At 37.7% G+C, this 25,848-nt stretch overlaps 2 protein-coding genes across 2 annotated transcripts in view; both read right to left on the reverse strand.

Annotated features, from left to right (window-relative positions):
• Window positions 1-205: 205 nt before the first annotated feature.
• Window positions 206-1,230, reverse strand: LOC128524545 (claudin-14-like). The gene has a single exon (XM_053497155.1). It carries the CDS (start codon window positions 1,091-1,093, stop codon window positions 335-337), a length of 759 nt encoding a protein of 252 aa, XP_053353130.1. The 5' UTR covers window positions 1,094-1,230; the 3' UTR covers window positions 206-334.
• A 9,505-nt stretch (window positions 1,231-10,735) lies between these two features.
• Window positions 10,736-25,848, reverse strand: part of LOC128524000 (F-box only protein 47-like) — a 29,855-nt gene continuing 14,742 nt past the window's right edge. Inside the window, exons 6-11 of the mRNA XM_053496262.1 lie at window positions 25,243-25,351; window positions 24,813-24,986; window positions 14,063-14,212; window positions 13,822-13,964; window positions 11,100-11,259; window positions 10,736-10,845 (exon numbers count right to left, since the gene is read on the reverse strand). Of these exons, the coding sequence (XP_053352237.1) occupies window positions 10,736-10,845; window positions 11,100-11,259; window positions 13,822-13,964; window positions 14,063-14,212; window positions 24,813-24,986; window positions 25,243-25,351 (846 nt within the window). The remainder of the gene's footprint in view (window positions 10,846-11,099; window positions 11,260-13,821; window positions 13,965-14,062; window positions 14,213-24,812; window positions 24,987-25,242; window positions 25,352-25,848) is intronic.

Consider the following 25,848-nt stretch of genomic DNA (forward strand, 5'->3'; position numbering starts at 1 on the left):
GTTGCATAGTAATGTGCAGACCCATAAAATCCTCATATCAAATGAAATAATACAAATAAGGGGTATTATTTAACCCCTATTTTTATATAATTTCCAAACATTGCGGAGGTCTATCTATCAGTGCTTAATCATTATATGGCTTTTATCCTTTTTTTTTATCCTAAAACTGTAAAAAAAAAAAAAAAAAAAACTTTATTTGGCAATTTCAGAAAAAAGGTCAGATTAAAGAATAAAGCTTTTGTGGCCATATTGACTGCCATTTCACTCAAAATAATAAACGTTTTTACTGAGTGCTCCTTGTTTTTGCTAGAACTTTTCACTATTAAATGTACATTCACTTTAAGTTTTTACTTTTAGTACTACTTTCACTAATGCTATCACCAAACCTATATCCACTGATGGAGGAAAAAGATGATGATGATGAATGATCACTTTCAAAGGCAGTGTTTGATTGACAGGCTGGGATATGCTGTAATTGATTTGGAACTGGTACCTTTGGGTCTGCTATCTTAGGGCTTACATAATTTCGTACATCCCATGATGCCAAACAAAGAATTCCACCTCCAAAAATACTGAAAATAGCTGAAGAGAAAGAGGTGTACATAGCCAGGCCAATCTCGTATTTCATCCCAGCCGTAGAAAAGGGATCATAAGCGTCCTTAATGACATCACAGGTCGTCCAAGATGTAGCGATCAGGCAGAAAAGACCAGCCAGCATGAAGCATGAACCTCCACTCATAGCTATGTAGCCCTTGGAAGGGGATTGGTGGGCACATCGCGTGCATTTCATGCCCACTGCTGAAACTATGGCAGCCAAAAATGAGGTAGTGCAGGAGAGCACCATTAAAATCCGGGCAGCCATCAGATCTTTGGGAAGAGAAAGCAATGATCGATGGAATTCACACTGATAAATACCAGCTGTGTGGCTAACACACTCCATCCATAGACCTTTCATATAGTATGAAGCAGTGATAAAATTGGTGCTAAAATAAGCTGTTTGGCGCCAGTGAGGTAGCACTGTCGAAGTCAGAGTGCCAACCAGGCCCAGGAGACTCAGAAAGTAGCCTAGGAACTGTTTTGCCATGGTTCCCATCACTACTGTGTGATGTTTATTGGAATTAATTGGGAAAAAAAATGTCCTAAAAGTTTTTCTTGCTAAATCTGTGGTCAGTCGGTTTTGTCCATTTCTGAATGCATGCTTGAGTGTCTCAGATGACTGATGATGAGGAGTGTCTCTTGTGACTAGGAAAAACTCCTGCAGAGCAAAAAAATTACTTGTGAGACAAACCTGCAAGGCAGAATTTTTTATTTTATTTTCAGAATAATATATAAAGGTCCATTAAAACATAGAAAAGTTGTAATTTTGTCTTCAATAGATTCAACATAAGTTACAATATTTTAGGCCAAAATCCTGTCATTTCTTTTTTTACAATAAATCTACTTTGCATAAAAGAGTCAAAACTGGATGATATTCCTTTTCCTGCTCTAAGCTTGGATACTGCAAGGAAGCCTATTACCAAGGCTAGCCCATGGCACCAGATGATCCAGTCCCACCAACAATTATTTGTTTTCTAGCTTTAGATGAGGACATAAAATATGCAAGAATTTATCCTAGACTTTTTTGATTCATATTCAGTACAACAAACTTTCTGAATTGGCAGGTGGTTGTGGAATGGAAAATGAAAAAAAAAAAAAAACTTCAGGATACAACACAATGAAATAAAAAATTAATTCAAATGGTGATGATTGATATGGCTTCAATGATGAATTAATCTGTTAAAGATTGTGTGTGACTCATTCACTCACTTTTAATCATCATCTATACTACTTTAACCTGTATACAGGGTCATATGGTGGCTTGAAGCCTATCCCAGGAGTCTTACAGTAGGACATAAGGCAGGGTACACCCAGGATACTGTGCCAATCCATCACAGGGCACACAAACATATACAGTACACACACTCACACACTTTGGACAATTTGGGAATGCCAAATGGCCTGTTATGCATGTTTTTGGAATGTGGGAGGAAACTGGAGTACCCGGAGGAAACCCACCAAGCACAAGGAGAACATGCAAACTCCATGCACACAGACCTGAGGCAGAAATAGAACCGAGACCCTGGAGGTGATAAATAATCACATTTTAGGCTTGGAATCATCACAATACACAATTCATTAAACAAGAAAAATATCAGCCTTTTTAATAAATAGTATAAATAATGGGAGATAACTAAGATGATTTTAGCTCACAAAACAAGAATATTACAAAACAAGAACAACTAGCACGAATATTTCTACATGCACAGGCTATATATCAATTAAGTCAAAATAATATTAATGCTTCCTAAACTACTGTAGGAACTTGACTACAACCTTATGAGTAACCCTTATGGGCTACTCAAGTTCCTACAGTAGTTTGCACATATGGGCCTGAGACTTTAATGATGTTAAGTTTATAGGATTAAATTAAGGTTTAATATAAAGACAAACAGGATAGTAAGAGTAATTATCTCTTAAAAATGTTGAGACACTCTGTAGCCATGATTTGGACTAAGAGTAAAAATCTCTATACAACCCTCACAGTGAGGAACAGAATACAAACAGCCCATTGTGTCCAACCGAGACATAGCAAAGCAAAAAAGCCTTGTTTTTTGTGAGACACAGAGAACATGCAGGTCATAGATAGCCTGCTTTCTTTTGCATACTGAAACTATTCTCTGCATAATGCCTTATTGAGGAATAAAATCTATGGTCATATTAATATATAAGTAAATGTAATATATAAGTAAATGTTGTTATGGCTTGTTGCCATAAAATTTAAATGTGCTTTTTTTTTTAGGAAAAAAAGAGCCAGGCTACAGTAAAAAGCAGGCAACACAATGTCCACAATAAATATTATTTAAAAACGCAATTACAGTACATGCAATGATGATCATGCAGGTTATTAAGAGACAAATTTACAGTAATCATACTAAGTGATACTAAATATAATACAGTTATAAAGAGCTCTAATAATAACTAACAATAGTCAGGTGACTATATAATAAATGATAATATTTTTATTATCTTACCAGTAAGACAGACTACAGTATCTGAGTGTATCCACCTCTCAGTAACATCACCAGCTACTTTCTGCACCGTTGTGCTTTTCTCACTAGATAAACAAATTATTGTGCTTTTGTTCATTTCATTCTTTCCACAGCTAGGCGGAAGAGCCACGCCAACGTTGCCATCTGAAAGAAAGCCTCTGCCCAGACTATCAATGCCCGATTATTTTCATTGTCGTCCACTGAACAATGCTGTACAGAGCTATACCTATCACCAAAGTGATAGATGTGCTGTGGATTTTAAGAACCTCAGTTTATATTGTTGCTCCCATCATAAAAATTTTCTGTTTAGGTTATAATATGTAAAAATATATGTGTAAAAATGGTTCAGTTCTGGTGGATATATGACATTTTTGAACAAGTAAACACAGAAGCTTTAACCCATACTGGGGATGTCAAAAGGGACAGTACTACAGTAATTATAATTATAGTAAATAACATGAATGTCATGTTTCTGAGTTATATCTTCTTAAAGGTTTATTTTATGTTTAAATTTAAATAAGGCCAGGAAAATTACCTATTCATACATAGATGGCAATTTGGAAAGGAAAAGCTTCTCTATTACAGCAAATACAATTACCAGTGGTCTTTGTTTGTCATGAAGCTCTAACTTTAAGAAACATACTTAGGACATGTGCCGTAACACATGAATCATTGTCAAAAAATGTTTCTTTCAACAAAGAATGTGTTGATTATAATAATTATACTACAACCTGTGCTATGGCAGCACAAAACTGATCAGCCATATCATGAAAAAAAACATAAACGTTATATCCTTAACCCCACTATTGTGTAGCTTTGCCTTGCGCGTCTGAAACAGCCCATCAAATCATCAACTCCACAAAACTGCAGAAGGTGTGCTGTTGTGTCTGACACCAGCAGCAGACGTTAGCCATGGATCTTTTAAATGCTTTAAGTTGCAAGGTGGGGCCTCCATCAGTCGGAATTATTTGTCCAGCACATTCCATGGATGCTCGATTAGATTAAGATCTGGGAAATTTGTGGAACAGATCAGAACAACGGTAAACTCTTTTCTCAGCTTAGCCCTGTACAAGTTTATCAGTATATAATTAGTTGTGCTTGAGAAGTGAAGCACTAAGGTTATTATCTCACAGCCTTATTCCCCCCCCCCCCTTTTTTCTTCTCTTGTACAAAAGCCTGGTGCGTAACTACTCCCAAACTATTTGTCATAGACCCATGAAAAAGGTGTCCATTCATGTGGCTAATTCAGGAATGAGGTGCTAGACATGACTTTTCTAGGTCCCATAGAGTTAACACCCTGGGTCGCAAGAGGTGCCCAAATTTGCCCATTGACAAATGCAGTGGAACCTTGGATTGCAAATAACCCAGTTTCCAAGCGTTCCAAAGACGAGCAAAATTGTTTGATCTATTTTGCCTTGTTAAACAAGTGAGTCTTGATTTATAAGTGCCAAATATCATGTGGCACGCATGCGCCTTTTGTTTTGGTGCCGAAAGTCACATGATCACAACTGAGCCAATGCTTCTTCTCTCTCGCGCGCTGCGGAATTGTGGGTAATCATCTTCCATGCTCGGTCTCAGTGCGCATGCGCCACTCATATAGTTAACATCTGTGCGCGTGTACATTATACTATTACTCTCTGACCGTATGTGCACGTCAAGAATCTTTTATTTTGTGTTTTGTAGAGATCTTCTTTGTTAAAGTTCCTGTATTTCTCTCTGTCACTAAGCACTAATTCCGTTAGTGTGTGTGCGTTGGCGTGAGTGTCATTAGAGGGTGTGTGCCTCCGTCCTCCTGCTTTCACCTTGACACACACACACACACACACACACACACTTTAACAGAAACACTGCCCTGTCACGATTTTTTCAAAGGTAAATGCAGATGAATTTGTTTTATTTTTACTTTACAGCAGTGATTCTGTTAGTGTGCGTGCACTCGAATGTCATTAGAGATTCCTTGTTAAGTTTTCCGATAAAGCAGTGTTTCCATTGTGTGTGTGTGTGAAAGTCGTCCCACACAGTAGCCCTCCTTTCTCAAATAAGAGGGAAGGGAGGGCTTCTTATTGTGTAAAATGAGAGGAGGGAGGTAGCATGACAATCACATTGAAGTCATGCAAGCAGATGCTAATCATGTTAGCTTCATTCTAGCAACATGCTAATCATGTCATCATGCTAACAATATGCTAATGATTTTGCTAGCTACATGCTAATATAAATAGCATAATGCCTGCAACATGCTAATCATGGTCGCATCATGCTAATAAACATTACACCATGCTAATATAGATAGCATAATGCTACCATCATGCTAATCATGTTAGCCTCATGCTAGCGACATGCTAATAATAACATTGCTAGCAACATGCTAATAGAGATAGCATCATGCTAACAAGGGGGCTCATTTTACTTAGGCAACCAATCAGTCTCTCCGGATCATTTTGAAGCTGTGAAGCCTAGCACTAGGCCAGAGTTTTGCCATGCAAAAACCACTCAAATGTTCTTCAGAAAACGTACCTCTCTAGTGTTATTATTTTATTTTTTTCTTCCATACAAACTTTGGTTTGGGGCCAATTAACCGCCCCAAAAAATCCTGTAGACATATAATTAAAACCAACTTTGAAGGATTATAGTGCAGAGCAAGAATTCAATAGCAATATAAAATGTACTACAGTTCAGCACATTTGAAGAGAGGCTAGCAAGTAGTGTCAGAACATATTCGTAAGAGGTCATAATTTTACCCCTGGGGTGCAAGAGGTGCCCAAATTTGCCCCATTGACATATAATGGTGAAGATACTCCTCATTGAAACAGAACTTAAATTTGGATCCTATTGTCATAGAGACATGGGGTGTGCTTATTTTACTCAGGTAATTAATTAGTCTTTCAGGATTATTGCTGTGATGCCACACAATTTTGTATATACAATATATATATATATATCCTCAGAAAATGTACCTCTCTATTTGAAAATGTTATTAGTCTGTACAGCATCTGCATCAGCAGTGAAGTAGAACTACTTAGTTCTGGCCTGAATGGGAGTCTCTTTAACTCAGTGTGTAGACATGTGAAGAATTATTTGAACACATTTTCATCACTAATACAATATGTTTTCAAGAAGACACTATTGTACACACTGGTTGCTGGTGGAAAATTTTGTAGCTGTGGCTGTGCTGAACTGACTAAATACTAGCATGCTTAACAAAAGAAAAAAAATATTTTAAGTTCTAATTACCTACACACAAACTCTGTTGTGTTTATTTCATATTATTACTTATTAAATAAACTTGTAAGCAAGGCACAGTTCTAGACATTTTCTTATGCAGCCAGATGCAGGGTCCACAAGAGGTAAATCACATTTTTCTGTACAAACTTTCCCAAACAAATTGGAACACATTTAAAATAGCAGGAGGTATACTACACACTATTTTGGTGGTCCTGTTAAGATACAAGTAGACAAATTGTCATGAAGCTAGAATTCATCTATGGACATAAGGAAGGGCAAATTTAACTTTTCCACAAGCATTCCCTAGTAAAAAAAAAAAAAAGTATACTAAGTATATTAAATCCTAGCATGCCAAAGCATACTTAAATGTACTTGCAGCCAGACTAGTGATTAGTATACTTGAAGTTTGCTATTTTGGAAAAACTGATTTTGTACTAAGTGTATTTAAGTTGTAATTAAATTGTACAAAAGTACAATTTTAAGTGTATTAAGTTTACTTTTGTGTGCTAAAGTGGAACAACTTTAAGTATACTTAGTACACTTAAAGTATATGCTGTGTGTGTACTAACGTACATACCTAACAGTAATTAATACAATTTAAGTATATATTTAATATATTATAAGTACATTACAGCTATTTTTACTGTGTTACAAATACATGATTAATATACTATGAGTATATATTTTTATTACAGCAGTAGCTGTTATACTTCTTGTCAATTACAAATACTAAAAAAGTACACTTTGTGCTTAATACAAATATACTTTATTGTATCATACAGTACATAAAACCTTCTATATTACAGTATTGCAAATGTATTACCAGTACACTAAAGGTGTTTAGGATAATTTACAAATGCTAAATGTATTTTCTACACTATAACATGTTTTTGAAACACATTACATTAGTACAGTAATTATGAGGGAGATTTTATTCATGAGTTCAACAGATTTAATTTGCACAAGGTTACAAAAAACAGTCCTATAGTTTATTTGTATTTAACAAACACACAAACTAAAATTTAAACTGTAGTCTGCAGACAGACATCAGTATTAGAGTATACAGGTACAGTATTAGTTTAAACCTGGTGTGTAAACACAGACAGACATTAGTATTAGAGTATACAGGTACAGTATTAGTTTAAACCTGGTGTGTAAACACAGACAGACATTAGTATTAGAGTATACAGGTACAGTATTAGTTTAAACCTGGTGTGTAAACACAGACAGACATTAGTATTAGAGTATACAGGTACAGTATTAGTTTAAACCTGGTGTGTGGACACAGACAGACATCAGTATTAGAGTATACAGGTACAGTATTAGTTTAAACCTGGTGTGTGGACACAGACAGACATCAGTATTAGAGTATACAGGTACAGTATTAGTTTAAACCTGGTGTGTGACACAGACAGACATCAGTATTAGAGTATACAGGTACAGTATTAGTTTAAACCTGGTGTGTAAACACAGACAGACATTAGTATTAGAGTATACAGGTACAGTATTAGTTTAAACCTGGTGTGTAAACACAGACAGACATTAGTATTAGAGTATACAGGTACAGTATTAGTTTAAACCTGGTGTGTAAACACAGACAGACATTAGTATTAGAGTATACAGGTACAGTATTAGTTTAAACCTGGTGTGTGGACACAGACAGACATCAGTATTAGAGTATACAGGTACAGTATTAGTTTAAACCTGGTGTGTGGACACAGACAGACATCAGTATTAGAGTATACAGGTACAGTATTAGTTTAAACCTGGTGTGTGACACAGACAGACATCAGTATTAGAGTATACAGGTACAGTATTAGTTTAAACCTGGTGTGTGGACACAGACAGACATCAGTATTAGAGTATACAGGTACAGTATTAGTTTAAACCTGGTGTGTGGACACAGACAGACATCAGTATTAGAGTATACAGGTACAGTATTAGTTTAAACCTGGTGTGTGGACACAGACAGACATCAGTATTAGAGTATACAGGTACAGTATTAGTTTAAACCTGGTGTGTGGACACAGACAGACATCAGTATTAGAGTATACAGGTACAGTATTAGTTTAAACCTGGTGTGTGGACACAGACAGACATCAGTATTAGAGTATACAGGTACAGTATTAGTTTAAACCTGGTGTGTGGACACAGACAGACATCAGTATTAGAGTATACAGGTACAGTATTAGTTTAAACCTGGTGTGTGGACACAGACAGACATCAGTATTAGAGTATACAGGTACAGTATTAGTTTAAACCTGGTGTGTGACACAGACAGACATCAGTATTAGAGTATACAGGTACAGTATTAGTTTAAACCTGGTGTGTGGACACAGACAGACATCAGTATTAGAATATACAGGTAAAGTATTAGTTGGTGTGTTGATTCTGTTACACAGAGACTGAAAACAGGCCGAGAGCTACGGAGCCATTATACCACAAGCAAAGTACATGAGATTTAGCAACAACACATTAGACAATACATTCTATAGTTTAAAGTATGTACTTAATTACAAATTACCTAACAAAAATTGTTAAATTTACCTTATGCCGATAAAAATAAAATAATAACGATACGAACTAACGCACGCGATGTTGCAGTTAACTCAAACTAGAAGTGGAGGACTGGGGAGCCAATCAGAGAGCGGACTTTCCGAATCTGCCCGCCTACAATCTCTGATTGGCTGGTGGGGCGCCGAATACTAGTCTATGGTTGGCTGGAATAGATACAAAGATATGTGTCACTTTATTCTGTGTGTGTCACTTTATTCTGTAAGCACACAGAAGAGTGAGAGAGTGCAAACATAAATTATCTTAAACAGGAAAAAATGATTTTCAGCGCACAAAAACGAGTTTAACATTGTGCGCGCGAGAAAGTGAGATTCAGCGTGCAGAAACGAGTCTAAAAGCACGAGAGAGTAGTGCACTAAATATAAGTACATTTAAATTTAACTGATAATATACAGAGACTACTGAATATTAAAAATAGTTTTCTAATGTATACTTTCTGTACATTTGTACAATTATTATTTCGAGCATATTTTTTCAAAGTATACCAAAAATACATTGAAAAACAAGTTTAAATAAGTATACTTTGGAAATTAGACCAACCTTTCACTTAAAGTATATTTTCCAATAATATATTTTTGAAAAGTGTACTATAATACAATTTTTTTTTTTTCACTGGGGTTCATAGTGCAAAACAAGTTCATTTGTGCATGAACATAACCAGGGACTAGATAATTCACAGAGTTAGAGACCATTAGATGACAAATACTTTATTTTCCTTTTGCCTCTTTTCCATATTTGAGATCTTTTCATATTTTTTTCAAATGTAATTTTTTATGTTAACACTCTTAAGCCATTCAATATTTTAGTGTAGCAAGTGCAAGTTATCTTTGAACATGCCTATGCCTTAGGAATCATGAGGTTTCAAAAAGTCACGATTGTTAGCACACAGAAAGATGCATTCTTAGCCCAAGACAAGCTCATTTCTCTATGCACATAAATGTTTGATGAGAGTTCACTGAATTGGTGCATATTATTATTTCTTTCATTAAACATGATGTTTAAGTTGACTTTCATTTCATACGTTAATCATGCGAAAAAAAGGACACATTTTCATGTCTAACTTAATATGAGATTTTTATAATAAAATGCATTTATAAAGCACTAAAAGAGCTGAAAATCACCCCACATCAATCTGAACAATAAATGTGTTTATTTATGTAAAGTATGTACATATTTAACTTTTTACTTTCCTGTTAAAAAGACAGAGAATTTTGGATTGTTTTTTTTATTACTTACAAATCGAGGATTTTAATATATTTTCAGGATTTCATATATTTTCCTATATATGTATACAAATGTATACATATATAGGATGTTTATATAGATTTCTTATTTACAAAGAACAAGTAGTACAAATTACACACCTTAGAAAATGCATCTCTTACAAGCTTTACACTGCACCAAACAGAACATCTTTTATAAGTGGAACACTCCCTTCATAAACAGTCCCTGAATCACAGACTATATTCCAGCTTTCAATAATTTAATTTAAAATCTTTAAATAACTAATTGCTTATCTTAGAACATATGCACATGTTTAATAATGCACCAAATACAATTTTGCAAAACAAGTATTTTACTTGCAAATATGCAAGATGTATCTGAACACTATTTCTACTAATAAAGTTAAGAAATAAAGTGAATGTATGGTACTTTCTGACTTGCCATACTGTTAATAATCAGGTTTACTCTGTGTGTGTGTGTGTGTGTGTGTGTGTGTGTGCACGTGTAATACAGCAGGGAAACCAACTGTAATAAACTCCAACAAAGGAATATCTTTCAATTATATTATATATTCCGTTAAATTTTAACAGGCTCTGACAACCATCTTAGCTTGCCTGGTTGTGAGCTTACTTTTCCTTGAGGAATAAAAACACAAGTTCTGTGTGAAAATGGGCTTTTGCAATCAAGAGGCTGTTTAAACTTCTTAACGCAGTGTCCATCTCTTCATTTTGGTGTCCTGTTTAAGTACAAATTAACAAATCATTATTTCATTATTACCATAATTACAGTAGAACTGTGTGTTGGAGCTGACAAATTGTGCTTACATATGGAATTGTACAGAAAGATTTACAAAAGAAAGTATAGTAAAAAAAATAATAATAAATTAAAGTGAATTTGAGTTTGCATTTTGTGAATTACAGTTAGTCATGCTTAAGGTCAATAAAAGTTCCTTTAAATTATCTGTGCAACAGTTTAGTATTCTGTTCTCACCTGCGATTACAAACTCAACAAGTTCCATTGTAAATTCAGAAAACATATTCTCCATTGTGTTAATGAAGGACCGCTTCTCCAATGCCACTGAGAAAACCCCACACACCTGCTGAGTCATCTTAACCACCCAGTTCATGCAGTATCCATCCTTTTCACTCACCTGATTGACAATATATGAATCTCTGTATTATTACAAATCTATTTAGAGTTTTCTAGGCAATGTGTTTTCCCCTTACAAAATGTAAACATAACTGATATACCTTAAGTACTCATAAACAAATTTTAAAACAGACATAAGTACTGACATTAAAACATACATTAAGTACTGAATTCGAACAATTATTACATATCTCTGTTCCTTTTTCACTTATTTCATATGTGAAATATTTTTATGTTCACAATAAAAATTGCCATCTCAAGCAATTTACTGTATGATAATTTCATCATTATTCTGATTATGTCAGTTCATATTTATATTGTACAGTATACTATATGTATATAGTATATTAGAGGTCACGGGTTACTTTGTGTAGTTTTGGTTTACAGACTTAGTTTCTCAGAAGGCACCTCGGTCAGGTGATGCGAATGCTCACCTGAACCGAGGTAGTTGATTAGATTGCCTATAAATAGCTGTTATTTTGGGAAACTGTGTCGAGCATTATGTTTACTGTCACTATGTGGGTGTTTTGTTTTGTTGATTGTGTCCCCCAGTTGAGATATCCCATGTGTTTAGCTAATTGTATGTGGGGCTAATTGCCATGTTTAGCTAATTGCTATGATGAGCTATTTATCATGTTTAGCTAATTGCCGTGCTTAGCTGATTGCCATGTAGCTAGCCCTAGTCTCTGTGTGTCCCTATTCTCTGTGTCTCTCTGCTCCCTCCGTGTCTCTGATCTTGTCTTGTCCTGTTTCTGCTCCATGTTTAGCTTGTGTGTAAAGTCAAAGAGCATGTGTTTCGCCATAGAGATTTTGGTTATTGTTTAAGTTTGTTCCTTTGTTTGTTTTGTTTCTTTATTATTAATGTTGTGGTATTTGCATTATTAAAAGACTCTTTGGTTTAAAAAAAAAACCGGCGCCTATGCCTGCCCTTTGTGCCCAGAGCTACAACAACCCTAACACCCAGTTCGTGACAGAATGATCGGCCCTACCAAGGGCATAGCAAAGGGGGATGGGACCTTAACGCCGGGGCAAACTGACAGCAGATAAGCAGCTTGCCCCACGGCAGAACAGGGAAAGTCCCCTTCGCCCGAGAGCCCCAAGTGGGGGCTCCACATCCTTCCGAGAGCCCCAAGTGGGGGCTCCACTTTCGTCCGAAAGCCCCAAGTGTATGCGATGCTCTACATACAAGAGTGACACAGCGCTGCCTCCGCCGCCCAACTGTTTAGTTTGTGTAGTTTTGGTTTGCAGACTCAGTTTCTCAAAAGGCATCTCGGTCAGGTGATGTGGCTGCTCACCTGAACCGAGGCAGTTGATTAGATCGCCTATAAATAGCTGTTTATTCTGGGAAACTGGGTCGAGCATTGTTTATGTTTACAGTTACTATGTGGGCATTTTGTTTTGTTTAGTTTAATTTGTATTTTAATTTGTATTTAAATTTAAGTTCTGTTCTGTGTTTATAAGAAGGCTCTAGTGGTGTTTATGTTTTAGGTTCGTTGTGTTTCAGTGTGTGGAGCTGATTCGGTTTCGTAAAATGTTGTTAGTGTTAGAGTTTAGGTAAGTATTGTTGATTGTGTCCCCCAGTTGAGATATCCCCGTGCGTTTAGCTAATTGTATGTGGGGCTAATTGCATGTTTTAGCTAAGTGTATGTTTAGTTAATTGCCATGCTTAGCTGATTGCCATGTAGCTAGCCATAGTCTCTGTGTGTCCCTAGTCTCTGTGTCTCTGGTCCTGTCTCTAATCTCTCTGTGTCTCTGGTCCCTTCATGTCTCTGATCTTGTCTTGTTCCGTTTCAGCTCCATGCTTAGTTTGTGTGTAAAGTCATAGAGCCTGAGTTTCACCATAGAGCTTAAGTCATGTGCGTAAAGTCATAGAGCTTGTGGCTCGCTCTGTGCTTTTGGTTATTGTTTGAGTTTGTTCCATTGTTTTATTTCTTTATTATTCATGTTGTGTTATTTTTATTATTAAAAGACTCTTTGGTTTAAAAAACCCTCTGTGCCTATGCATACCCTTTGTGCCCACAAAGCTAGAATACACATGAGTGAATAATATCTACAAATAATCATTCTAAAACTGCCTTCATTTTTTAATAATGAAAATAAATGCTCATTTAAAGGGCAACAATGCACTGTTATTAAAAAAAGAGCTCTTAAATCCATACACTTTCCAAAATCCAAGACTTTGCCTGGACATAATTTTATTGTATGACAGTAAATGCTCAGTCCTTATACCACCAAGATGCCACTATTGGCCTTATGAGCATAAACTATAACCTTCATCTGCTTATCTGTATGTCCACATTAAATGAAATAACAATGGCTAAAGTAATATTTCCATAACTGCATAAGTCATCTAGTCTATACTAGTATGATACCTTTTAAAGAATGGCATGTATATAGACAGAAATATAAAGAACTGGCATTTAGACCTGTCTTTTAAACGGTCCAACACTTGAAATGTTGTACTTCTTGTCTGGAGCAACCATACATGAGTCTTTCATAATTTTCTCACTCCCCAACTATCACATTTTTAAATTATGCTTTACTAAACAGATATATTTCTTACCAGAATAAGAAAAATCATGAGTCGGGAGACTTCAAATAGCCTGCCATTGATGGCCTTGCTAGCCAGCACACTGTAGCAAATATTGTTTCCACACAGGATGAGCAGGCGTGCCACATTCTCAATATGCCATGGCTGTGGAATGACTAGCAAACACATATAAACCAGTTACTGATTTTTTTGTGAACACATTAGGAAACTAACACATGAAACTATTATTGGATACAGGGTTACACTTTGATACCAATAATCTCATTCATTATGGCAAGAACTGTGTCAGTGCTCCAACTTTTATCATCAGTGTTTTCATAAAGGAGGATGATTGCCATGGCCAAATCCTTTACAGCACTATGCACTACTGCACCATCCTGCACATCCTGCCAGCCCAGCTTCCCTGAGAAGGACAAGCAATAAAATAAAATAAATAAAAAAATGCAGACTGCATTTGCAGTAGACCTTTTGTTCACAAATGTTAGGGTGGGATCACCAACGCTATGAAAGTAAGTACACATTCTTTAAATTCCATGTTTTTTTTTTTTTCATATTAATTTCTCTGGGCATAATTATTAACTGCATGGTCCATACTACAGTCTATCAAGAAAAAAATACACAGAACAGGTTTTAATATGTAGCCAATTGTTCCTCAGAAATCTAATCAGCATTCATACAGTTAAAATTAGGTACAACCACTTGCATGCATGTGTCTAAATCAAAACAAGAAGACAGGATGCCAGCCATGGCCTCACAAAAGGCAATTCTTATTGCTCATCACTCTGGGAGTGGTTTAAATTTACCATTCTTAAGATGCATGCAGGCTGAAGTGTCAGGATCCTGTTGCATTAATATGACTGATTTCCATATGCATCCACAAAAGAGCAGGTTTTTCAGAACACAACCTCTCTCTCAATTTATTATTTTCATTTATTCTCTGATAAAGCAAAAGAAGCTTCCTGAAGGCTGTGTCAAGTCTATGCCATATGTCTCACAAAGCAACGTATCCTACGTCATATTCTAAAGTGCAGCCTATCATGCATCTCCCCAAAAAAAATTATTACATGGTGTGGTAATGCAGATCGCAACCAGTGTGATTGGTCCACATGGTAGCAATGCCTTTCTGGTTTCTTCTTCTTTAGATTAATAGTAATAAAATAATACAATTAAATAAATTGAGAATGCAGATTACTGAATTTATGCTCTTGATTTAATTAACTGTGTACATGGATTATTATAAGATGCACTGAAGATCTTGCAGCCAGTTTCTCTCTCTCCTTCTCACGTAATATGAGTTAATATGGGTTTATTTTGAACTTGGACTAAGGAAGGTTATGCTGAAACTCTGATTAGACCCACTCCTGATCAAAGAGCCTGACATTAATGGCCTTACTTGTTCTGCTTGCCCTTGTCTTGAAGAAGCCAGCACACTGTAGCAAATTGTTTTCACAGAAGATGAGCAGACGTGCCACATTCTCAATATGCTATGGCTGCTGAACGACTAGCAAATACATATAAACCAGTTACTGATTTTTTTTGTATAAATGCAAACTAAGGACTAGGTGGAGAGATTACATCTCCACACTGGCCTGATAGAAAGGGAAAGGGCTGGAGAAAGGGAATTTTGGGGTTTCTTTCTGGAACTGCTACCCCGCAACCCGATTTCAGATTAAAGATGTAGATAGAGACACTATTGCGGTTTTGTTTGCAATAATATAGCCTATTTCAGCCTGTCAGCACTTCCAAATAAACTCACCAAAGAATTGTGAAGTGACCTAAAACTGTGGAGTAGAGACTTTGGCTTATGTGAGTAATTGCAGAGACACCAGCGCAAAAGTATAAACATTCACAACACCGTGGGCTCCGCCGTTGACTTGATGCAGAAGTATATGTCGGAATTAAAACTGTATTAAATGACACAATTTATTACACTAGCTAAATCCAGTGAGGATGACAACCCCCCTTATAATATGACATGTAGTGGACATCCCGATGCTTTATTGCAAATGAGATATCCTCTGATAAAAGGCTCGGTTTGTGTTGACTGCAACCACTGCATTGGTTCCCTTAGGCTTTGGAATTAATTATTAACCTTTAATACAGATAGGAGCAGACTGGGATCAAAAAGTGGCCCTGGACCTTCTGGCCCACAGCAGCCTACATTATAATACATTGGCTCATTAATATAGAGATAAATTTTTAACACAATACAGAAATCAATACATTTTTTAACATATTATTTAAAGTATCACTGAACATATATTGGGTTATAAAAGTAAAACAAGGAACAAAGGAAAGTACATCAAGACACAAACAACATATGAATCTATAAAGACAATATTTTAAAAATAATGGCAATAAAACTTAACAGGTAAGCTAAACCAAAATCAGTAGCAGCATTAGCTTACGCTAAATCAAATTTAAATTCAAATTTTATTTGTCACATACATAGTCATACACAGTATGATATGCAGTGAAATCCCATTGTTGGGGTGGCTGAGGTCCTTCACAATCTTCCTGGCTTTGGTCCAGCACTGCTTGCTGTAGATCGAGTGCAGGTCAGGGAGCTCGGTGCGGATGATGCGCTCAGCTGATCGCACCACCCTCTGTAAAGCTCATCTGTCCTGCATGGTGCTGTTTCCAAACCAGGTTGTGATGGTTCCCGTCAGGATGCTCTCCGTGGTACAAGAGTAGAAATTCCTGAGCACCTTAGAGGGCAGTCTAAAGTCTCTTAAGCGTCTGAGGTGGTAGAGACGTTGTAGGGCCTTTTTCACCACAGTGTTGATGTGACAGGACCATGACAGGTCCTGCGTGATGTGAACACCGAGGTATCTGAAGCTGTCCACTCTCTCCACTGGGCTCTTAGTTGATGATGGGGGTCTGGTAGTTCCTCTCCTGCTTTGTACTAAAGTCCACTATCAGATCCTTTGTCTTGCCGACGTTCAGGAGGAGATTGTTCCTCTGGCACCAGTTCTCCAGATCTCTTTTAGGTAGGCCGACTCATCAATGTTGGTGATCAGGCCCACCACGACAGTGTCGTCAGCAAACTTGATGATGGCGGTGGAGTTGGTAGTGACCACACAGTCGTGGGTGTACAAAGAGTACAGCAGGGGGCTCAGAACACAACCCTGAGAGGCTCCAGTGCTGAGAGTAAGTGAGGCTGAGACATGTCCGCACATCCTTACTGCCTGTGGTCTGCCAGTCAGAAAATTGGAGATCCACTGACACATTGATGAGCTGAGTCCCAGGTGCTCCAGCTTGGTGGTGAGTGTGGAGGAAATTATAGTATTAAATGCAGAGCTGTAGTCGATAAAGAGCATTTTAACAAAATTCCATTTCCGAATGTCCAGGTGAGTGAGTGATGTGTGGAGGAGATGAGAGATTGCATTGTCTGTGGAACGGTTCGGGCGGTATGCAAACTGTAGTGGGTCCAGTGTGTCCGGTAGTGAAGAAATGATGAAGTCTCTGACCAGGCGCTCAAAGCACTTCATCACTACTGAGGTGAGGGCTACAGGGCGATAATCGTTGAGAGAAGCAGAATGATGAACGCGTTGCCAGTGCTGACAGTGTCTTCCTGTCTGCAGTTGTTAATGCCGCTAGCATTAGCATCGCTAGCATCTTTAGCTGCAGCCTCAAAGTGAGCATAGAAGGTGTTTAGCTCGTCTGCCAGAGTCACGTGCGCGTTCGTCATACCGGATGTTGGTGCTTTATAGTCCGTTATTGTCCTTAGTCCCTGCCACAGGCTCCTAGAGTCTGTGACTCTAGTGTCCTCCTGTAGCGCTGCTTCGCCTCTTTCACAGCCTTCCGGACGTTATATGACGCAGCCTTGTACGGTTCCAAGTCCCGTGTTGTAGGCAGCGGTGCGAGATCTCAGAGCATCGCGAATGGTGTTATCCACCCACGGCTTCTGGTTGGGAAACGTTCTGATAGTCTTTTTTTCCACGGTATCATCTGCTAGTTTCCCAATAAATCCCATAACCATTTGCGTAAACCCGCTACCGTCATCGGAGCTGTTTTCGGAACATGTTCCAGTCTGCGTCATAAAGTGTGTCCTGCACGTGACCTCCCTCTGAACCGGAACTTCCTGTTTCAGCCTTTGATTGTATTTTGGCATGAGAAAGACGGCAGCGTGATCGGATTTTCTAAACGAAGGGCGAGATTGTGTCTTGAGTAGGTGGCAGGTGGTATGCTGGTGAAAGTTCGGCGTTGTGTTTGTTGTGTAAGTGTCTTATATAGCCTTATGTACTGTAAGCTCGCATAAGGCAGTGTCCGTGTCCGCTTGTGGTGAAATATAAACAGCGCTGATTATGACCGATGTAAACTCCTGAGGTATGACACATGATGGACAGTAGTTCCAGGTTGGGTGTGCAGGAGCGTGTAAGAGGAACAACACTCGTGCTGTTGCACCAGCTGCTGTTCACCATTAAGCACACACCGCCTCGTCCTGTCCATGCAGTGAACCGAGAAACACGGCACCACTGGGTTAAGCCATGTCTCGGTGAAGCAAAGGAGATTTGCAAACCCGAATGTCTCTCTGGAACTTTATCCTGGCCCTGAGATCATTGTGTTTGGTCTCCAGTGACTGGACATTGGCAAGCAGGATGCTAGGCTGAGGTGTGCGGTATGCACGGGCTCTCAGCCTGTTCCTGACGCCGGCTTGTTTCCCTCGTGGCCACCGCTTCGCGTCCCATCCTTTGTTCTCCCTCAGGATCTCATTTGGCCAGCTCGGATCCGGAGTTAAAAACGTATCGTACCTAATGCACTTAATAATGGTGATTTTGCCGATTTTAAAACGCAGAAAACTAACTTAAAAAACAAAAACAAAGAAAAGGTGGTTGGAGCAGTCGTGACAGCAGCCGACCTCACCGGCGCCATCTTGAATGTGAATGCTGAGAAACATTATTTTGAATTAATATTGACTACCATAATAATTACTAGCACGAGTTAATGCTGCTGATGTGGTGGGCTGCTAGATCCAGTGGAACTGTAACTTTCCTTTATGCCAAAAGCAGAATCTGTTCATTTGAAGCATTTTACAGCATTTACCTCTAAAGCTTTTTATTCTTTTCGTGTAACTTTTTGCTCCACCTTTTCTTCTTCCTCCTTTTCATTTATGGAAATTAATGTTATTTTGCTTAGAGAAATCTCCTGCATCGAGAAAGGATTAATATCTCTCCCTCCATAAATTAAAAGTGAAGATGTCGGGGCGGGGCATGTTTCAGAACACGGATGGAATAAGTAATTAATATTGAGGGAGGGCAATACATCTGCATGCGTGGTGACATAAACACACAATTTTTGTCGGCGGCACTCGTGCGATCGACGCACTCATCCAAAGGCGTAACCAATATTATGGTTTCCGTGATTTTTTATATATTTGCATACTGACTGGGCCGGCCCACATTTGCCAGTGGCCCAACGGGAAAACTCCCGGTGCTCCAGATGGCCAGTCCGCCACTGAATACTGTATGTTGCTCTGTGTTATACACTTTTATTTTAAGGCTGACGCTAGGCATTTCAGTATTATTATTTATGTTTATCTACTGTACCTGCATCTTCTCTCAGGGAGTATGAATAGTTCTTTAAACTTTGTGAGATGAATGTTAAAGGTTTAAACCATCAAGAGAAGGAAGGTGCTTTCACACCTTGAACAACTTAACACTACAATTGCATTTTTACAAGAAACTCACATTCGCAGTTCTGATAATTCTTGCTGTATGTTGCGTTGGGGAGGGCAGCACTACCACTCTACCTATCAGGCCAAAGTTATGGGCGTCTCAATTCTCATTAATCCAAAAATCTCTTTTAAGCATCATAACGTTATTCCGGATATACAGTACATGGTCGTTATATAATTGTTCCAGGGAAATTATTTAATACTAATGTACAGTAGTGTTGTCTAATTTATATGCCCCAAATTATGATGATGTTTCCTTCTTTGAACATTTTTTTCTGCTCTACCAGATCTGAGCTCATACTCTCTCATATTAGGGGGAGACTTTAACTGCTGTTTAGATCCATCACTTGATAGGTCATCTCCCAATCCTATACCTCTGAGTAAACCGCCATGCTACTTCAGTCCTATTTTTGCAGCTTTGGTATTTTTTACATATGGTGCTTCCTTAATCCAAAAAGAGAGAATTGATAATGTTCATCATACTTTCCCCAGAATTAAATATTTCTTAATAGATAATTAACTGATCCCAATGATTCTTGTGCTTATCTGAGCATTGTGATATCGGATCATGCTCCAGTTGTTATGTCTATAATGGTGAGTTACTGATAGAGGACGATTTTACTACATTTATGGAAGACCAGATAGTTTTTTTCTTAAACACGAATGAAACACCTGAAGTGTCGCGTGTAACTGTTTGGGATGCTCTAAAAGCCTACCTCAGGGGACAGATAATTTTATACAGTGCAAATATAAAAAGGAAGGAATATAAAGAACAAAACGATTTGACCAACCACATTAAAGAAATTGATCAGCAGTATGCTCTATGTAAAAACCCCAATCTGTATAAAAAACGGGTAAAATTGCAAACTAAGTTTGAACACTCATAATTAAACGTCAATTATTAAAGAGTAGGAGCCAATTTTACATTGATGGTGACAAATCTGGGAAACTTTTAGCTAACCAGTTAAGAGGATTTAGAGCATAGCAACACATTACAAAAATTCAGATGGAGGATGGTACCATTACTACCGACCATTCTAATATTAATGATGCATTCAGGAATTTTTATTCTCTATTATATACTTCTGGGTTCCCACAGGACCATAGTTCAGTTGAGAATTTCTTGACTTGACTAGATATCCCAACACTGTCCCCAGATTCTAGATTAAGATTGGAAGGGCCATATCACAAGAGGAAATAATTTCAGCTATCTCATCATTGCAATCTGGTAAGTGCCTGGGCCCTGCAGAGTTTTTTAAATCATTCTCCTCATATCTTGCACCACAACTAGCTTTGGTTCTATCTGAATCTTTCAAGCAAGGTAAGCTGCCCGCGTCATTTAATGAGGCTCGCATCACCCTCATAGCAACGAGAGAATAAGTCCCAACAAAGTGCTCTTCATACAGACCAATCTCTCTTCTTAATGTGAATTTTAAAATCCTTGCTAAAGTCTTGGCCCGTAGATTAGAAAATGTTCTACTTTCAATTATATCTGAGGAACAGAGCGGTTTTGTCAAAAATCTCTATTCTTACTTTAACATTCAACGCATTATGAATGTCCTTTACACACCATCAGAGGGGATCCCTGAGTGTGTCCTTTCTTTGGATGCTGAAAAGGCTTTTGATCATGTGGAATGGGAGTATTTATTTAAGGCTTTAGTAAAATTATATTTTGGTTAAAAGTTTTATCACTTGTGTTAAATTATTATATTCAAGCCCTATTACTTTAGTTCTGACAAATGCTCAGCAGTCTCAACCACTCAGCCTTCAGCGGGAAACTCATCAGGGGTGTCCTCTTAGCCCATTACTCTTTAACCTTGCCATTGAGCCACTAGCAATGAGATTCCGTAGTTGTAGGGATATATCCGGGATTTGGAGGCAGGGAGAAGAACATAAAGTTCCCCTTTATGCGGATGATCTTCTACTTTATATATCAAATCCAGTCTCCACCCTGCCACCTGTGCTGTCATTGCTCAGTGAATTTAGCTATTTTTCAGGATATAAATTGAATTTGTACAAAAGTAAAGTTTTTTCTGCTAAATAATACAGCACTAACAACTGGTATGCACAATTTTCCTTTCAACATAGTAAAAAATCAGTTTACCTTCTGTATCTTGGTAATACAATTACAAGGAAACACAAACACCTTTTCAAAGAAATTTTAATTAGGTTGTTGAACCAAACAAAAAAAGGGACTTGGGACAGTAGTCACCACTGTCCATTTCCCTAATGGACCGCATTAATGCCATTAAAATGAATATTCTTCCTAAATCTTTATATCTTTTTCAGTCTGTACATGTTTTTATTCCCAGATCTTACTTTGGTGCCTTAGATTCAATTATATCTTCTTACCTTTGGAAAGGTAAACATCCTACTTCAAAGATCTAAAAGAGATGGTGGTATGGTTCTACCTAATCTTCGTTTTTACTACTGGGCAGCAAACATTTGATATGTCATCTTTTTGGACATATTTTCATAACCAACCTAAACGGCCTGCCTGGGTGGAAATGGAGATAAAGTCTGTCAAAAATCTCTCTGTCTCTGCACTCCTTGGATCTGCACTCCCTATCACCTCAATTAAATAAATCAATAATTTAGTTATTACAGTAGGCATACCTTGAGAGTATGGGCTCAGTTCAGAAAGCGGTCTTCTGGGCTTTTCTCTTTCCAGTCCTATCGTCTCTAACCATCTCTTCCAAACTTCTTTACATGATTAAGTGTTTCAGGAATGGTACAATAAGGGCATTAAGCAAAGATCTGTTTGTTGATTATAGGTTTGCATGGTTCGAACAGCTTTCTGAAAGGTTTAACCTACCCAATTCTCATTTTTTCAGATATCTGCAAGTAAGACACTTCATTTGCTCTTTTATACCAAATTTCCCTGAGGCTCCTGCTGCAAATATTCTAGATCATCTCCTGTTTGTCTCAGCTGCATAAAAGGCCTTATATCCACTAATTATGGTGAATTGATTGGTTTGAGTCACACCCCTTTGAGTAAAATTAAAACTGCTTGGGAGAAAGATTTAAATTTGTCACTGTCAGATGATATTTGGAATTCAATTCTTAAACTTGTCAACTCAACCTCCTTATGTGCCTGCTATTCTTTTTTAGGTTAAGGGTGTACAAAGGGCTCATTTTTCCAAACCTAAACTTTCCCGTTTCTACCCAGACGTCGATTCTTGTTGTGATAAATGTAAAAGCAGAGAGGTGTCTCTTATTCATATGCGTCTAACTCCAGCTAAACAGCGTTTATTATCTTTTGCGACACTCCTGGCCAGGCGTTCTCTTTTATTCAAGTGGAAGGATGCCACGTCACCCCCAAGGGCTCAGAGGTATTATGTCCTGTTTGTCCCTGGAGAAGATTCACTACTCAATCTGTTATTCAGACTTCAAATTTCAACAGGTGTGGTGGCCTTTCCTCCCTTTTTTTGTACACATTTATAGTTTTATTTCCTTTTTATTTAATTGTTTTTTTCTTTCTTTTCTTTTCCCTTTTTTTTTGCACGCAGAACCAAAAAACGTCCAGCTCCATGTAATTGTTTTTCGTTTCTCTTTTTTTTTTATGCCTGGCATCTAGCCTTTCTTATACATGTTAAGCTGGCTTGGAGTCAGGGAAGGGAAGGGTGGGTCCTATAGGGGTTTATAAGGGGGTTATAAAATCTGTATTAAAACATTACTTGTTTACCCTGTTATATCCCTGTTTAAAATCTATAAAAAAAAATCTATATAAGTAAAACTGTGTGGAGGAGTAAATTCAGAGTATTGCTTTTTCTTCGGCCAGTTGTCTGTCCCGAAATAAAGCTGAGACACATCTGGTGTGGACTGACCTAGGGTCTTGATGTGTTGCTTAAAAATGCAGTCTAGTTTGAAATCTGAGTTATACCTAATCTCAGTAGAGCCTCCTATTTAATAGTCTATGCTAAGCGGAAAGTGTTATTCATAAAAATAAAAATAAATAAGTGTTGGATTACAGTGGAACCTCGGATTACGAGTAACGTGGTTTACGAGTGTTTTGCAAGACGAGCAACAATTTTTAATAAATTTGTACTTGAAAAACGAGCATTGTCTTAGTTAACGAGCACCGAGTATCATGTTTCACGCATGCGCTTCTTGTTTTAACAACGAGCGTTATGTCATCACAAGTGAGCCAACGGTTTTTCTCTCTCTTGCAGCAGAATTGTAGGTAATCGTGTCTCCTGCTGGGTGAATACACACACGCGCTGTGTGTGTGTGTGTGTGTGTGTGAGATGTGTGTGTGCGCGCACACACACACACACACACACACACACATTAACGGAGAGACCGTTTAAAAATTAGCAAGGAACATCGCTAGTCACACTCACGTGAGTGCATACTAACGGGATTACTACTGTAAAGTAAAACAACAACAACAACAAAAATTAAACAGCTCCTCACCTTTGAAAACAATCGCGACAGAGAAGAGTTTGTGTGTTTTATTTGGCAACCTGAGAGAAGGGGAGCTGTAAAGTCGAGACCTATCGTCTCCCCTGCTGGGTCTTAGTGCCTGCAGTGTTTTTGAGTGTGCGTGTTTGTGTCTGTGTAAGGCAGAGAGTTTGTGTGTTTGTTTGGCAACCTGAGAGAAGGGGGCCGTAAACGCGAGCGAGCCCCCCTTCAGCCCCCCTCCTCTCAGGTTGCCAAATAAACACACAAACTTCTCTCTGTCGCGATTGTTTTCAAAGGTGAGGAGCTGTTTAATTTTTTTTGTTGTTGTTGTTGTTTTACTTACAGCAGTGATCCTGTTAGACCCCTTACGTGAGTGTGACTAGGAATGTTCCTTGCTAATTTTTAAATGGTTTTAAAAACGGTCTATCCGTTAATGTGTGTGTGTGTGTGTGCGCGCGCGCACATTTTACACACATACACTCTGCATGCACAAACGAAAACCCTTATCTGTCGGGGTTTAATTTTACATTTTTTTAAGGTAAAGTACAGGTTAATTTGTTTTTTTTTACTTTATATTTTGTATTAATTATATTTATGTATTTATTTTTTGGGGTTGTAGAACGAATAATTTAAGTTTCCATTATTTCCTATGGGAAAATTAAATTTGGTTTACGAGTGTTTTGGAATACGAGTCCACTTCCGGAACGAATTAAGCTCGTAATCCGAGGTTCCACTGTAATTGCTTCAGGGCTTTTTATTATCTGCTAGAATATTACTGTAGCTGTTGATTGCGTTAATCCAACATTTTGCAGAATATTTTTTTCCAAGTGACGATTTTCATGTGCAAACAATCTATACTTACTAAGTACTGAGCATTTTAGGCTATGGCACAGTTAAAACAGGGAAGGGGTTGAGATGTTACCATCAGACTGCAAGGGGCCAAAGAGGATAAAGAGTAGACGAGCTTGGCTGATGATTGGCCATGGTCTGAGGATGCAGGTAAGCCAGAAATGAGCATCCCTTCTGTTTTTCCACTGGTCAAACATGACGCCTCTGCAGAAAAAGCGAACCTCCAGCTCCAACCTGTGGCAAGTACCTGACACAGCAAAGCTTTCTTCTAATAAAAGACTATAACTTCGTAAGGATTTGAAATAGCACCTCATCTTATTATTATTATTATAATTATTATTATTATTAATATTATAATTGATTACATTTTCATCATTTCCATCATTAAAATCTCAACTATGTAACATGGTTAACTGTTATAATTAACTTTTTTTAGCATCTCAGAACAATATGCATTTACAGTTAGTCATTTTTACCAGATTGCAAAATTCACTTTAACATACCTGGCTTGCATGTAACAGCTGCCTCTATTTTCCATTGAAGTTGTGTGGTTTTACACAAAAAGTTAAACACCCGGTGACATTCCAACTCATCCCAACCAGCTATAAAGGTCTATAAAAAGGTGTAAAACAAATGCAATGAAATACTTTCACAAAAGTAAAACTGATATGAAATTGGCAAAAATATTTATATTCTGTGGCCACTGTTTAAATACAATCTTCTAATAAAACATACATGCTGTGATACCTCGTACTGAGATTTATACACAATTGTATAAAAACGTTTTTGTATGATGTACTGTAGGCTTGCAATTTCCCTTCACTGGCACTAAAGGGCCCAAGCCTGTTCCACTAGGACACTGAACACTTTTGGGATAAACTAAAAAACTGTCTGCATCCTAGGCCTCCTTACCAGCACTCACTAATCCTCTTGTGAGCAAATGGGCAAACCACAACAGCCATTGCCAAAATCTAGTGGAAGGCCTTCCCAGTGAGATTATTCTAATAATAATTATACAACTTTGACCAAAAGATTTCAACAAAGACAACATTATCAGATGTGTGTTCTTGCTGAAAATGCTCCTGTAACTGGTTTTTAATGTGAATTTT

The sequence above is a fragment of the Clarias gariepinus genome, chromosome 5, assembly GCF_024256425.1.
Source record: "Clarias gariepinus isolate MV-2021 ecotype Netherlands chromosome 5, CGAR_prim_01v2, whole genome shotgun sequence".
In the NCBI taxonomy this organism is placed as follows: domain Eukaryota; kingdom Metazoa; phylum Chordata; class Actinopteri; order Siluriformes; family Clariidae; genus Clarias; species Clarias gariepinus.

Excerpts from the sequence above, each read along its gene's own strand:
- LOC128524545 (XM_053497155.1), bottom strand. The coding sequence starts at position 1,093 with ATGGGAACCATGGCAAAACAGTTCCTAGGCTACTTTCTGAGTCTCCTG.